The 13,170-nt window shown below is 48.3% G+C and overlaps 1 protein-coding gene across 1 annotated transcript; it reads right to left on the bottom strand.

Moving 5' to 3' along the window:
• Nucleotides 1–1,358: 1,358 nt before the first annotated feature.
• LOC118938763 (extensin-1-like) lies at nt 1,359–2,926 on the bottom strand. Its single transcript, XM_036943646.1, has 2 exons — nt 2,922–2,926; nt 1,359–2,418 (listed from the first exon to the last, which is right to left on the bottom strand). The coding sequence occupies exons 1-2, from the start codon at nt 2,924–2,926 to the stop codon at nt 1,359–1,361; spliced, it is 1,065 nt and encodes a 354-aa protein (XP_036799541.1).
• Between the last annotated feature and the right edge of the window lie 10,244 nt (nt 2,927–13,170).

The raw sequence follows: 13,170 nt of genomic DNA, 5'->3' as shown, positions 1-13,170 counted from the left end.
TCATGCTCTAGTGCTGCTGAGCCATCATCCAATGGTTCATGGCTTCTCTATGAATAGCTACATCAGTCTTCATTTTCATCAGCAGAGACACACACACACACACACACACACACACACACACACACACGAGACAGACACACACACACAAACACGTCTTCACACGCACTCTCAGTCAGTCATTCATACATGCAGGGTCCACTGCTCCTCAGTCTGTAACGTTGTCTCAGTAATCCAGTTCAGTAAAACATGGTCCCTCAGGGGAACAGAATGTAAATTCATCTCTCTCTATGGTTCCGTGTTGCAGCATCCCTCTCTGTGGTTACGTGTTGCAGCATCTCTCTCTGTGGTTCCGTGTTGCAGCATCTCTCTCGGTGGTTCCGTGTTGCAGCATCTCTCTCTATGGTTCCGTGTTGCAGCATCTCTTTCTGTGGTTCCGTGTTGCAGCATCTCTCTCTGTGGTTCCGTGTTGCAGCATCTCTCTCTCTGTGGTTCCGTGTTGCAGCATCTCTCTCTATGGTTCCATGTTGCAGCATCTCTCTCTGTGGTTCCGTGTTGCAGCATCTCTCTCTATGGTTCCATGTTGCAGCATCTCTCTCTGTGGTTCCGTGTTGCAGCATCTCTCTCTATGGTTCCATGTTGCAGCATCTCTCTCTGTGGTTCCGTGTTGCAGCATCTCTCTCTATGGTTCCATGTTGCAGCATCTCTCTCTATGGTTACGTGTTGCAGCATCTCTCTCCATGGTTACGTGTTGCAGCATCTCTCTCTGTGGTTCCATGTTGCAGCATCTCTCTCTGTGGTTCCGTGTTGCAGCATCTCTCTCTGTGGTTCCGTGTTGCAGCATCTCTCTCTATGGTTCCGTGTTGCAGCATCTCTCTCTGTGGTTCCGTGTTGCAGCATCTCTCTTTATGGTTACGTGTTGCAGCATCTCTCTCTATGGTTACGTGTTGCATGGTTTTATGTGATGAAATAGCAACGATTAAGAGTGTCTCAGGAGTCTAAATGACTTGCAGGAAACAGAAACGTCATTTCTGGTTGTAGGAGGACTGACAACCAGGAAACCAAGGCCGTGTGTTCTCTAATGAACAAATGATATAATTTATTGATGAATGTCCTCTGTTGAAATGACCACTTAACCTCTAATCCCCTCTTCAACCCATTCACATCCCTCTGTTCACATCAACATCTGTTCCCATTCACATCTGTTCACATCAACATCTGTTCCCATTCACATCCCTCTGTTCACATCAACATCTGTTCCCATTCACATCCCTCTGTTCACATCAACATCTGTTCCCATTCACATCCCTCTGTTCACATCAACATCTGTTCCCATTCACATCCCTCTGTTCACATCAACACTATCTACAGTTGGTCAAATACATGAATGATCTGAAACTGTGGTCGGAGGCGTCGTATGGGGGGTCGGAGGCGTCGTATGGGGGGTCGGAGGCGTCGTATGGGGGGTCGGAGGCGTCGTATGGGGGGTCGGAGGCGTCGTATGGGGGGTCGGAGGCGTCGTATGGGGGGTCGGAGGCGTCGTATTGGGGGGTCGGAGGCGTCGTATGGGGGGTCGGAAGCGTCGTATGGCGGGTCGGAGGCGTCGTATGGGGGGTCGGAGGCGTCGTATGGGGGGGTCGGAGGCGTCGTATGGGGGGTCGGAGGCGTCTTATGGCGGGTCGGAGGCGTCGTATGGGGGGTCGGAGGCGTCGTATGGGGGGTCGGAGGCGTCGTATGGGGGGTCGGAGGCGTCGTATGGGGGGTCGGAGGCGTCGTATGGGGGGTCGGAGGCGTCGTATGGGGGGGTCGGAGGCGTCGTATGGGGGGTCGGAGGCGTCGTATGGGGGGTCGGAGGCGTCGTATGGGGGGTCGGAGGCGTCGTATGGGGGGTCGGAGGCGTCGTATGGGGGGTCGGAGGCGTCGTATGGGGGGTCGGAGGCGTCGTATGGGGGGTCGGAGGCGTCGTATTGGGGGGTCGGAGGCGTCGTATGGGGGGTCGGAAGCGTCGTATGGCGGGTCGGAGGCGTCGTATGGGGGGTCGGAGGCGTCGTATGGGGGGGTCGGAGGCGTCGTATGGGGGGTCGGAGGCGTCTTATGGCGGGTCGGAGGCGTCGTATGGGGGGTCGGAGGCGTCGTATGGGGGGTCGGAGGCGTCGTATGGGGGGTCGGAGGCGTCGTATGGGGGGTCGGAGGCGTCGTATGGGGGGTCGGAGGCGTCGTATGGGGGGTCGGAGGCGTCGTATGGGGGGGTCGGAGGCGTCGTATGGGGGGTCGGAGGCGTCGTATGGCGGGTCGGAGGCGTCGTATGGGGGGTCGGAGGCGTCGTATGGGGGGTCGGAGGCGTCGTATGGGGGGTCGGAGGCGTCGTATGGCGGGTCGGATGCAATTGCGGGGGGGGGGGGGGGGGGGCTCAATATAACTCTTCATTAACATGATTGGGTGAAGGTAGGTGAGGGCAGGAGGTCCTGTATAAACACAAATTCACTTCCTTGAAAACAGCTCTGCGCTGCTCCTCGAAGCTCAAGAAACACGAATGCCCTGACTTCTGCAGAGGCCAAGACACACCTCCAACAACAACACATAAAACCTCACATTATTCTGCCCAAAAACAATTACAATTTCTCTCAACCAGAGACACATGGGCTTTTTTAGGTGAGCGCTGATGCCGCCCTGTGATAAGCAGTGTCCACTTTGTCAAAGGCAGGGACGCAACATATTTATCTTTGTCCATACCCAGCGCTCCTCTCCAGGGTGCTGTTGGAGAGAGGTGTCAATGCGTCGCTCCCACCAACGTTCCGTCCCCCCCCCAAAAAATGTATCTAACATGAATCATGTAGCAGATTTAGGATACGGTAGAAAGAGTCTGTGGCCTTTTCTGTAGCCTTCAGGCTGGAGGTAAAATGTGAGAGACAGTTACGCTTTACGTCATGCAGCTTTCTCCAATCAAATAGCCTAACCTGAATGGCGCCCAATCAAAAAACACAAATGCGTTGCCATGTTAACAAACAACATATCCTAAAGAAGAGGATTGGTCAAAGGAAGATGGATGATATGGATCATCAGGATACTCATAACTGCTGCCCAGGAGTTTCATCCCGAGGGGTAAATTGTCACGATCAGACGTTTCAAGTTTGAATCCGTAACTTTTTATACGAGCTGATCCATATCGAAAAAGAAAATACTTCTGTGTTTCCTGCCAATAGGCTCACGATAAGTCCTGATGAAGTTGGGTAGCTGATATTCTGAGCTTAAATAGGCTCACGATAAGTCCTGATAAAGTTGGGTATCTGATATTCAGAGCTTAAATAGTCAAATCGATAAGTCACAGGAATCAGGACTAATAAAGCCAATGCAACGGCTTGTTTTACAAACGGTGGGCCTACCACATGGATGGGCCTACCACATGGATGGGCCTACCACATGGATGGGTCTACCACATGGATGGGTCTCTACCACATGGATGGGTCTCTACCACGTGGATGGGCCTACCACATGGATGGGTCTACCACATGGATGGGTCTACCACATGGATGGGTCTACCACGTGGATGGGCCTACCACGTGGATGGGCGTACCACATGGATGGGCCTACCACATGGATGGGCCTACCACATGGATGGGTCTACCACATGGATGGGCCTACCACATGGATGGGTCTACCACATGGATGGGCCTACCACGTGGATGGGTCTACCACATGGATGGGTCTACCACATGGATGGGCTTACCACATGGATGGGTCTACCACATGGATGGGCCTACCACATGGGTGGGTCTACCACATGGATGGGCCTACCACATGGATGGGTCTACCACATGGGTGGGTCTACCACATGGATGGGCCTACCACATGGGTGGGTCTACCACATGGATGGGCCTACCACATGGATGGGTCTACCACATGGGTGGGTCTACCACATGGATGGGTCTACCACATGGATGGGCCTACCACATGGATGGGTCTACCACATGGATGGGCCTACCACATGGATGGGTCTACCACATGGATGGGCCTACCACATGGATGGGCCTACCACATGGATGGGTCTACCACATGGATGGGCCTACCACATGGATGGGCCTACCACATGGATGCTTCTACCACATGGATGGGCCTACCACATGGGTGGGTCTACCACATGGATGGGTCTACCACATGGATGGGCCTACCACATGGATGGGTCTACCACATGGATGGGCCTACCACATGGATGGGTCTACCACATGGATGGGCCTACCACATGGATGGGCCTACCACATGGATGGGTCTACCACATGGATGGGCCTACCACATGGATGCTTCTACCACATGGATGGGCCTACCACATGGATGGGTCTACCACATGGATGGGCCTACCACATGGATGGGCCTACCACATGGATGGGTCTACCACATGGATGGGTCTACCATGTGGATGGGCCTACCACGTGGATGGGCCTACCACATGGATGGGTCTACCACATGGATGGGTCTACCACATGGATGGGTCTACCACGTGGATGGGCCTACCACGTGGATGGGCGTACCACATGGATGGGCCTACCACATGGATGGGCCTACCACATGGATGGGTCTACCACATGGATGGGCCTACCACATGGATGGGTCTACCACATGGATGGGCCTACCACGTGGATGGGTCTACCACATGGATGGGTCTACCACATGGATGGGCTTACCACATGGATGGGTCTACCACATGGATGGGCCTACCACATGGGTGGGTCTACCACATGGATGGGCCTACCACATGGATGGGTCTACCACATGGGTGGGTCTACCACATGGATGGGCCTACCACATGGGTGGGTCTACCACATGGATGGGCCTACCACATGGATGGGTCTACCACATGGGTGGGTCTACCACATGGATGGGTCTACCACATGGATGGGCCTACCACATGGATGGGTCTACCACATGGATGGGCCTACCACATGGATGGGTCTACCACATGGATGGGCCTACCACATGGATGGGCCTACCACATGGATGGGTCTACCACATGGATGGGCCTACCACATGGATGGGCCTACCACATGGATGCTTCTACCACATGGATGGGCCTACCACATGGGTGGGTCTACCACATGGATGGGTCTACCACATGGATGGGCCTACCACATGGATGGGTCTACCACATGGATGGGCCTACCACATGGATGGGTCTACCACATGGATGGGCCTACCACATGGATGGGCCTACCACATGGATGGGTCTACCACATGGATGGGCCTACCACATGGATGCTTCTACCACATGGATGGGCCTACCACATGGATGGGTCTACCACATGGATGGGCCTACCACATGGATGGGCCTACCACATGGATGGGTCTACCACATGGATGGGTCTACCACGTGGATGGGCCTACCACGTGGATGGGCCTACCACATGGATGGGTCTACCACATGGATGGGCCTACCACATGGATGGGTCTACCACATGGATGGGTCTACCGCATGGATGGGTCTACCACATGGATGGGTCTACCGCATGGATGGGTCTACCACATGGATGGGTCTACCGCATGGATGGGTCTACCACATGGATGGGCATTCATACAATTCCATTGTGGCCCGACATGGTAGGCTACAGCCCAGTAAGCACGGACCGATGCTGACGTCTTTTGGACGTCTTTTGTGTTGGTGCGGTCCAGATAGGCCTTGATTTCCACATGCACGGACTTTGGTTTTTGGTATGGTCCAGATAGGCCTTGATTTCCACATGCACGGACTTTGGTTTTTGGTATGGTCCAGATAGGCCTTGATTTCCACATGCACGGACTTTGGTTTTTGGTATGGTCCAGATAGGCCTTGATTTCCACATGCACGGACTTTGGTTTTTGGTATGGTCCAGATAGGCCTTGATTTCCACATGCACGGACTTTGGTTTTTGGTATGGTCCAGATAGGCCTTGATTTCCACATGCACGGACTTTGGTTTTTGGTATGGTCCAGATAGGCCTTGATTTCCACATGCACGGACTTTGGTTTTTGGTATGGTCCAGATAGGCCTTGATTTCCACATGCACGGACTTTGGTTTTTGGTAGGGTCCGGACCAAATCTGAACCAATCCTAGACGTCTAGAAAAATTTTTTTTTTCAACTTTCATTCAGAACCAAAAATTTACCTGAATTCAACACCCGGAAAATATATATTTTCAACTTTCATCCAAACCCCGAAAATGAACGTAATACGTTGTGGGTGTGACCTCTACGTTGCCCTCTGTTCAGTGTTGATGTCCTGAGTTTGTGTTCTCTGTAGCTCATGTCATCAGCATGGTCTTTTCCCAGGCTCCCGCTGGCTTCTGGCTGACTCTAAGGTGTGTGTGTGTGTTCTCTCTCTCTCTCCGTGTGTGTGTGTGTGTGTGTGTGCATGCGTGAGAGAGAGAGACACACACCTTAAAGCCAGCCAGAAGCCAGCGGGAGGCTGGGCAAAGACCACGGCATCAGGACTAATAAACACACACACCGTCCTGCTGGTTTGCCCTCTGCACCCTCTCTGGTCTAAAAGAAGATGTACACACCAAGCATCCGTAATTAACTGAGACAAATAGAAAACGAGTCTCATAAGAATGTGCCACAGAAGCAGAGATCAACCAGAGAGAACCAAGAGGTTTTTGGGAGCCTTTGATTCTTGTGGTAAAAAGGACAATCTGCCAACACTTCCCAACAGAAACCCAATTTGCAATAGCCTGAAAGTGTTACCCCCTTTCCTTAAACAACTAAAAAATGTGTTATCTCTTCAGTAACCCCATCGCTCACAGAAGTATCACCTCATTTCCACATATGATCTGACTTACTAACTAATGATTTTATAAGAGCTCAGTCCCTTCGTCCCTGGAGAGATGACGTGTGCAGAGATGACAACTTTAAAGGTTATTTGTTAAAGTCTGTCTTCCCTGTTCCCTGCAGTCGTAATTAGGAACAAAAGTTCAAACACCCATAAACACACACACACACACACACAGAGAGAGAGAGAGAACACACACATACATGCACACACACACACACACAGAGAGAGAACACACACAGACACACACACACACACACACACGGAGAGAGAGAGAGAGAGAACACACACAGACAGGCGGTTCAGCACAGATGAGGTTATTGTCCTCGTTATTATCATCCTGGCACAGCAAAAATGCTTTCCGTCACTGGGTCTGGTTCTCGGGAAAATGTTAATTCTGAAATGTTAATTCTACAATCTGAGTGAGACAGTCATTAGCTGTATCATAAGGCTTTAGAAAAACCCACGATGGATGTTGATTGAAATACTGTGACGCACTGATGGTCCGTTCAGATACAACAAGTCTCTTAACGGGGGGAATCTGTTGCATAGGAGGGGGGGGGGGGGGGGGGGGGTAGACTCAGTAGGCTGTTTTCAAAACTATACAATATTTTAATGTTTATCAGATATCGATTATGTTTCTCTGAAAAGCTCCATCGTAGAGATCCTCTCGACGGGCCTGATTCAGACTTAGGAAATCCTTTCCTACGCACGTCTTTCCTACGCACTTCTCAGTAGTTGGTGTTCAGACTTACCTTATTCACGGTGCGGTACGGGCTTTGCAAGCGTGGTTCCCTTGCATGCTGAATAAATGTAATTCAACGGCTGAAAACCCTCCCACTTGCTGACCAACACATTTTTCTTGTGGCGTTTTCATTTAATGGTGTTTTCAGTAAATGTATCTAAAGCCATCCCTTTAAATATGGTGTACCTTTAAATTATAATTTTTTTTCAACATGCGCTAGAATACATGGTAGAGAAGGTTCAGAATATCAGGGACCAATGAATGAAAGCCATGTAAATACATGCATATTCATCACCTGTTCAGCAACAATTGGTCGATCCACTATTGCTAGCGGTCCTCAGGAACAACCACACAAACGTGACAGGGGAAAGAAAGGTAAACTAACAATGTCATGCAAAATGTAAGGAAACGAAGACTAAAGTGACAGTTATAAATGTAAGTGTAAAGGTGAGTAACCGGTGGCAGGGAAGTCAGACGTAGGAGAGCAGAACTAGGTAATAGCCGAGGCGGTTTCATTGTCAAAACCAACGGCATAACGAAATAAACAAACATAGGTACAAAACGTGACGCGCACCAGTAACACGTGCTCAAGCACTTACAATAAACAATTCCACACAAAGACATGGATCGACGATGGCTAGAAGACTGGCGACACCGAGCACCGCCCGAACAAGGAGAGGAAACGACTGACAGTAACCCCCCCCCCATTGACCGGCCTCGGGGACGACCCGGAGGGCGAGGTGCAGGGCGATCCGGACGGAGACGTTGGAACTCCCGCAGCATTGAAGGGTCCAACACGTCCTCCACCGGAACCCAGCATCTCCGGTCCGGAGGAGAAATCGTCATCGTAGTGAGACCCCAGTGTTCGCACCGGTGGACCGGGTCTGGCTCTCAACCCGAAACCTGCCCCTCCGCCTGCTCTGCCTTCGGTGGAAGTCGTGACAGTAAGGAAACGTATGTTATAAATGTATGTTGGTAACGGATGGTGGCTAATATTTAACACGATGCAAATTGTAGTGAAAAGTCTGGGCATATGATTTAAAACAGTCTGGAAATCATGAATCAACTCGGTAGGTTAGGTGCTATACTGTCATTTGCAAATGGCTACCAAAGCCTATAACCTGGGTCTCCAAAGTTCATCCCTGCAAGTTATAAGGCCAGCATTTAATAAACTTCGATGTTGAAAATGTGATATGCTTGTTGCCATATGACTGGTTCCACGTGTCTCCAGCGAGGTAAAAATAGATTTAAAACAGTTCTCCTTTATATTTACAATCCATTTATCCAAACGGCTTACTCATTTACCCAGCTCTTATCAAGATCTCTTATTGATTTTGTAAATGAATGCATTGGCATGGAGAATGCTGTCGTTTCTATTGGGGGGAAAAATTAAGTAGTTGTTGTTCCATTTGGATCCCACAGGTTGTTCAGCCGTATTCATCGTTTCATCGATGGTAGAATTCTGTGGGAATTAAGTCAAGGTCAACATAGGTCAAACTCTGTAGACTACACCTCCTCCATACCCCAGAAAACTGCAAGTAAGTTCATGCTTAGGTTCAAGAATACACGTTCAGAATAGACGTTCAAGAATACACGTTCAGAATACACGTTCAGAATAGACGTTCAAGAATACACGTTCAGAATACATGTTCAAGAATACACGTTCAGAATACACGTTCAGAATACACGTTCAGAATAGACGTTCAAGAATACACGTTCAGAATAGACGTTCAGAATACACGTTCAGAATACACGTTCAGAATACACGTTCAGAATAGACGTTCAGAATACACGTTCAGAATACACGTTCAGAATACACGTTCAAGAATACACGTTCAGAATACACGTTCAGAATACACGTTCAGAATAGACGTTCAGAATACACGTTCAGAATACACGTTCAAGAATACACGTTCAGAATACACGTTCAGAATAGACGCTCAAGAATACACGTTCAGAATACACGTTCAGAATACACGTTCAGAATAGACGTTCAAGAATACACGTTCAGAATACACGTTCAGAATACACGTTCAGAATAGACGTTCAAGAATACACGTTCAGAATACACGTTCAGAATACACGTTCAGAATAGACGTTCAAGAATGCACGTTCAGAATAGACGTTCAAGAATACACGTTCAGAATAGACGTTCAAGAATACACGTTCAGAATACACGTTCAGAATACACGTTCAGAATACACGTTCAGAATACACGTTCAGAATAGACATTCAAGAATGCACGTTCAGAATAGACGTTCAAGAATACACGTTCAGAATACACGTTCAGAATACACGTTCAGAATACACGTTCAGAATAGACGTTCAAGAATGCACGTTCAGAATAGACGTTCAAGAATACACGTTCAGAAAACACGTTCAGAATACACGTTCAGAATACACGTTCAGAATAGACGTTCAAGAATACACGTTCAGAATACACGTTCAGAATACACGTTCAGAATACACGTTCAGAATAGACGTTCAAGAATACACGTTCAGAATACACGTTCAAGAATACACGTTCAGAATAGACGTTCAAGAATACACGTTCAGAATACACGTTCAAGAATACACGTTCAGAATAGACGTTCAAGAATACACGTTCAAGAATACACGTTCAGAATACACGTTCAGAATACACGTTCAAGAATACACGTTCAGAATACACGTTCAGAATACACGTTCAAGAATACACGTTCAAGAATACACGTTCAGAATACACGTTCAGAATACACGTTCAAGAATACACGTTCAAGAATACACGTTCAGAATACACGTTCAGAATACACGTTCAGAATACACGTTCAGAATGGACATTCAGAATACACGTTCAGAATACACGTTCAGAATACACGTTCAGAATACACGTTCAAGAATGCACGTTCAGAATACACGTTCAGAATACACGTTCAGAATACACGTTCAGAATACACGTTCAATAATACACAGTCAGAATACACGTTCAGAATACACGTTCAGAATACACGTTCAGAATACACGTTCAGAATAGACGTTCAAGAATACACGTTCAGAATACACGTTCAGAATACACGTTCAGAATACACGTTCAGAATACACGTTCAGAATACACGTTCAGAATACACGTTCAGAATACACGTAGAGAAAAGTGCATTAAAAAGGGAATTACTCTCCATTCTCACATGCTTTAACTCGGGTTAGAATTTATCCTTTAAAATTATCACTACGAAGCACCTTACAGGTTTGAGATACAGTATCATTCAGTATCTAAACCCCTGTCAACCATGAAGAACCTTACAGGTTTGAGATACAGTATTATTCAGTATCTAAGCCCCTGTCAACCATCTGTATCTATCTTCCCTTCCTGGAATGCCAAGCACTGCCACCCTTTGAGAGTCATTCTGTCAATCCAAGAAATATCCCCCACTCAGAAAATGTCATTTATATTCCTTCACCTCTTTATCCTCCTTCCCAATCTCAGACCATGTTTACTGCACCTGGGAGAGCAGAGCATGGTATCGGAGAGCAGGACTGCTTCCAAAATGGCACCCTATTCCCTTTATAGGGCAATACTTTTGACCAGGCTCTATGGGGAGTAGAGGGATGAGAGGAGAGATGGAGAGGGACAGAAGACGAGATGGAGGTATGGGAGGAGAGAAGAGATGGAGGGATGGGAGGAGAAATGGAGGGATGGGAGGAGAGAATGGAGGAGAGGGATGGGAGGAGAGATGGAGGGATGGGAGGAGAGGAGAGATGGAGGGATGGAGGAGAGAAGGGAGGAGAGGGACGGGAGGAGAGATGGAGGGATGGGAGGAGAGGAGAGATGGAGGGATGGGAGGAGAGAAGAGATGGAGGGATGGGAGGAGAGAAGGGAGGAGATGGATGGGAGGAGAGAGGGAGTGATGGGAGGAGATAAGGAGGGAGAGGGATGGAAGGAGAGGAGAGATGGATGACAGATGGAGGGAGAGGAGGATACATGAAAAGATGGAGGGAGAGGAGGAGAGATGGAGGGATGAGAGGAGAGGAGAGATGGAGGGATGGAGGAGAGAAGGGAGGAGAGGGATGGGAGGAGAGATGGAGGGATGGGAGGAGATAAGGAGAGGGAGGGGGATGGAAGGAGAGGAGATATGGATGACAGATGGAGGAGAGATGGAGGGATGAGAGGAGAAATGGAGGGATGGGAGGAGAGATGGAGGAGATAAGGGAGGAGAGGGATGGGAGGAGATGGGAGGAGATAAGGAGGGAGAGGGGTGGAAGGAGAGGAGAGATGGATGACAGATGGAGGAGAGATGGAAAGATGGAGAGGAGGAGATGAGGAGGGAGAGTGATGGGAGGACAGATGGAGGGAGAGGAGGAGACATGGAAAGACGGAGGGAGAGGAGGAGAGATGGAGGGATGAGAGCAGAGGGACGGAGGGATGGGAGCAGAGGGATGTTAGAGGTGAGGTGTAAAATGGGATGATTCAGCGTAACATCTCAAGGGTAGCTTGTGATTCCAATTAGATAGGACTGATTTACCATACAAGTACTGTCACACCCTGACCTTAGTATTCTTTGTTATCCTTGTTATTTTGGTTAGGTCAGGGTGTGACATGGGTGATGTATGTGTTTTCTTGTCTGGTTGTTTTGTATGTTTATGGGGCTGTATCCTTTCTAGGTAGTTTGTATGTCTATGGTTGCCTAGATTGGTTCTCAATTAGAGGCAGCTGTCTATCGTTGTCTCTGATTGGGAAGCATATTTAGGCAGCCATATTCTGTGGGTACTTTGTGAGTGATTGTCTATGTCTGTGATATTGCATGGTTGCATTCAGTATTTATTAGCGGTCTTTGTTTGTTTGTTTGTTTGTTTGTTTGTTTGTTTGTTTGTTTGTTTGTTTGTTTGTTTGTTTGTTTGTTTGTTTGTTTGTTTGTTTGTTTGTTTGTTTGTTTGTTTGTTTGTTTGGTGTACTTTGTGTTTGTTTTCATCTATCATTAAAAGGATGTATTCACATCACGCTGCGCTTTGGTCTCCTCACTACGACGTTCGTCACAAGTACAGTATATACCTGTCTCTGATGAAGGGCAGGTTTCCAAGACACAAACCAGCCGTAGTTTTCTGTTTTCTACTTTGTTTCCTGACTATATGTTTACTTGAATAGAAAGATATGTTTGAGAAATTATAGCCTGTTTAAACCAGACTGAAATCTGTAGCTACACTGGTTTAAGTCTTTCAGTCTGGTTTAACCAGGCTATGCAATGTTGTAAACTGGTGTACATCCATCTAGGTCTCCAGTTGCCTGCCAGGGTCGGAGCTGTGCTCCGCAACACAACAGCTTTAAAATGTCAACCAAGACCTCTCTCTCCTCCGTACTGAGCCTTCACAGTGCATTCAGAACGAACCGAAAAAGGGTTACTTACAAATACCACAGAGTTCTTAATGTCTCAGAGAGCTCTGAACTGGAGTAGGGCCCAAATAGGATTACTGAAGCTTGAATGGCTCGGATGTACTGCTCTTACTGTAGTGTCACTATCTCCATCTCCCCTGCAGGTCTCACAGGGAAGTCCTCTTACTGTCAGAGAACATCGTAGTGAGATATTCCTGGCACTCCAACTCGACAGAAAGCTCCTAAACCATGAAAAGATTACGGATACAGTAGTTTGATCCTGACATT

The sequence above is a fragment of the Oncorhynchus mykiss genome, chromosome 14 (genome assembly GCF_013265735.2).
Source record: "Oncorhynchus mykiss isolate Arlee chromosome 14, USDA_OmykA_1.1, whole genome shotgun sequence".
Taxonomy (NCBI): domain Eukaryota; kingdom Metazoa; phylum Chordata; class Actinopteri; order Salmoniformes; family Salmonidae; genus Oncorhynchus; species Oncorhynchus mykiss.
The sequence above is the reverse complement of the archived record's forward strand: the minus strand, read 5'-3'. Positions and strand labels throughout refer to the sequence as shown.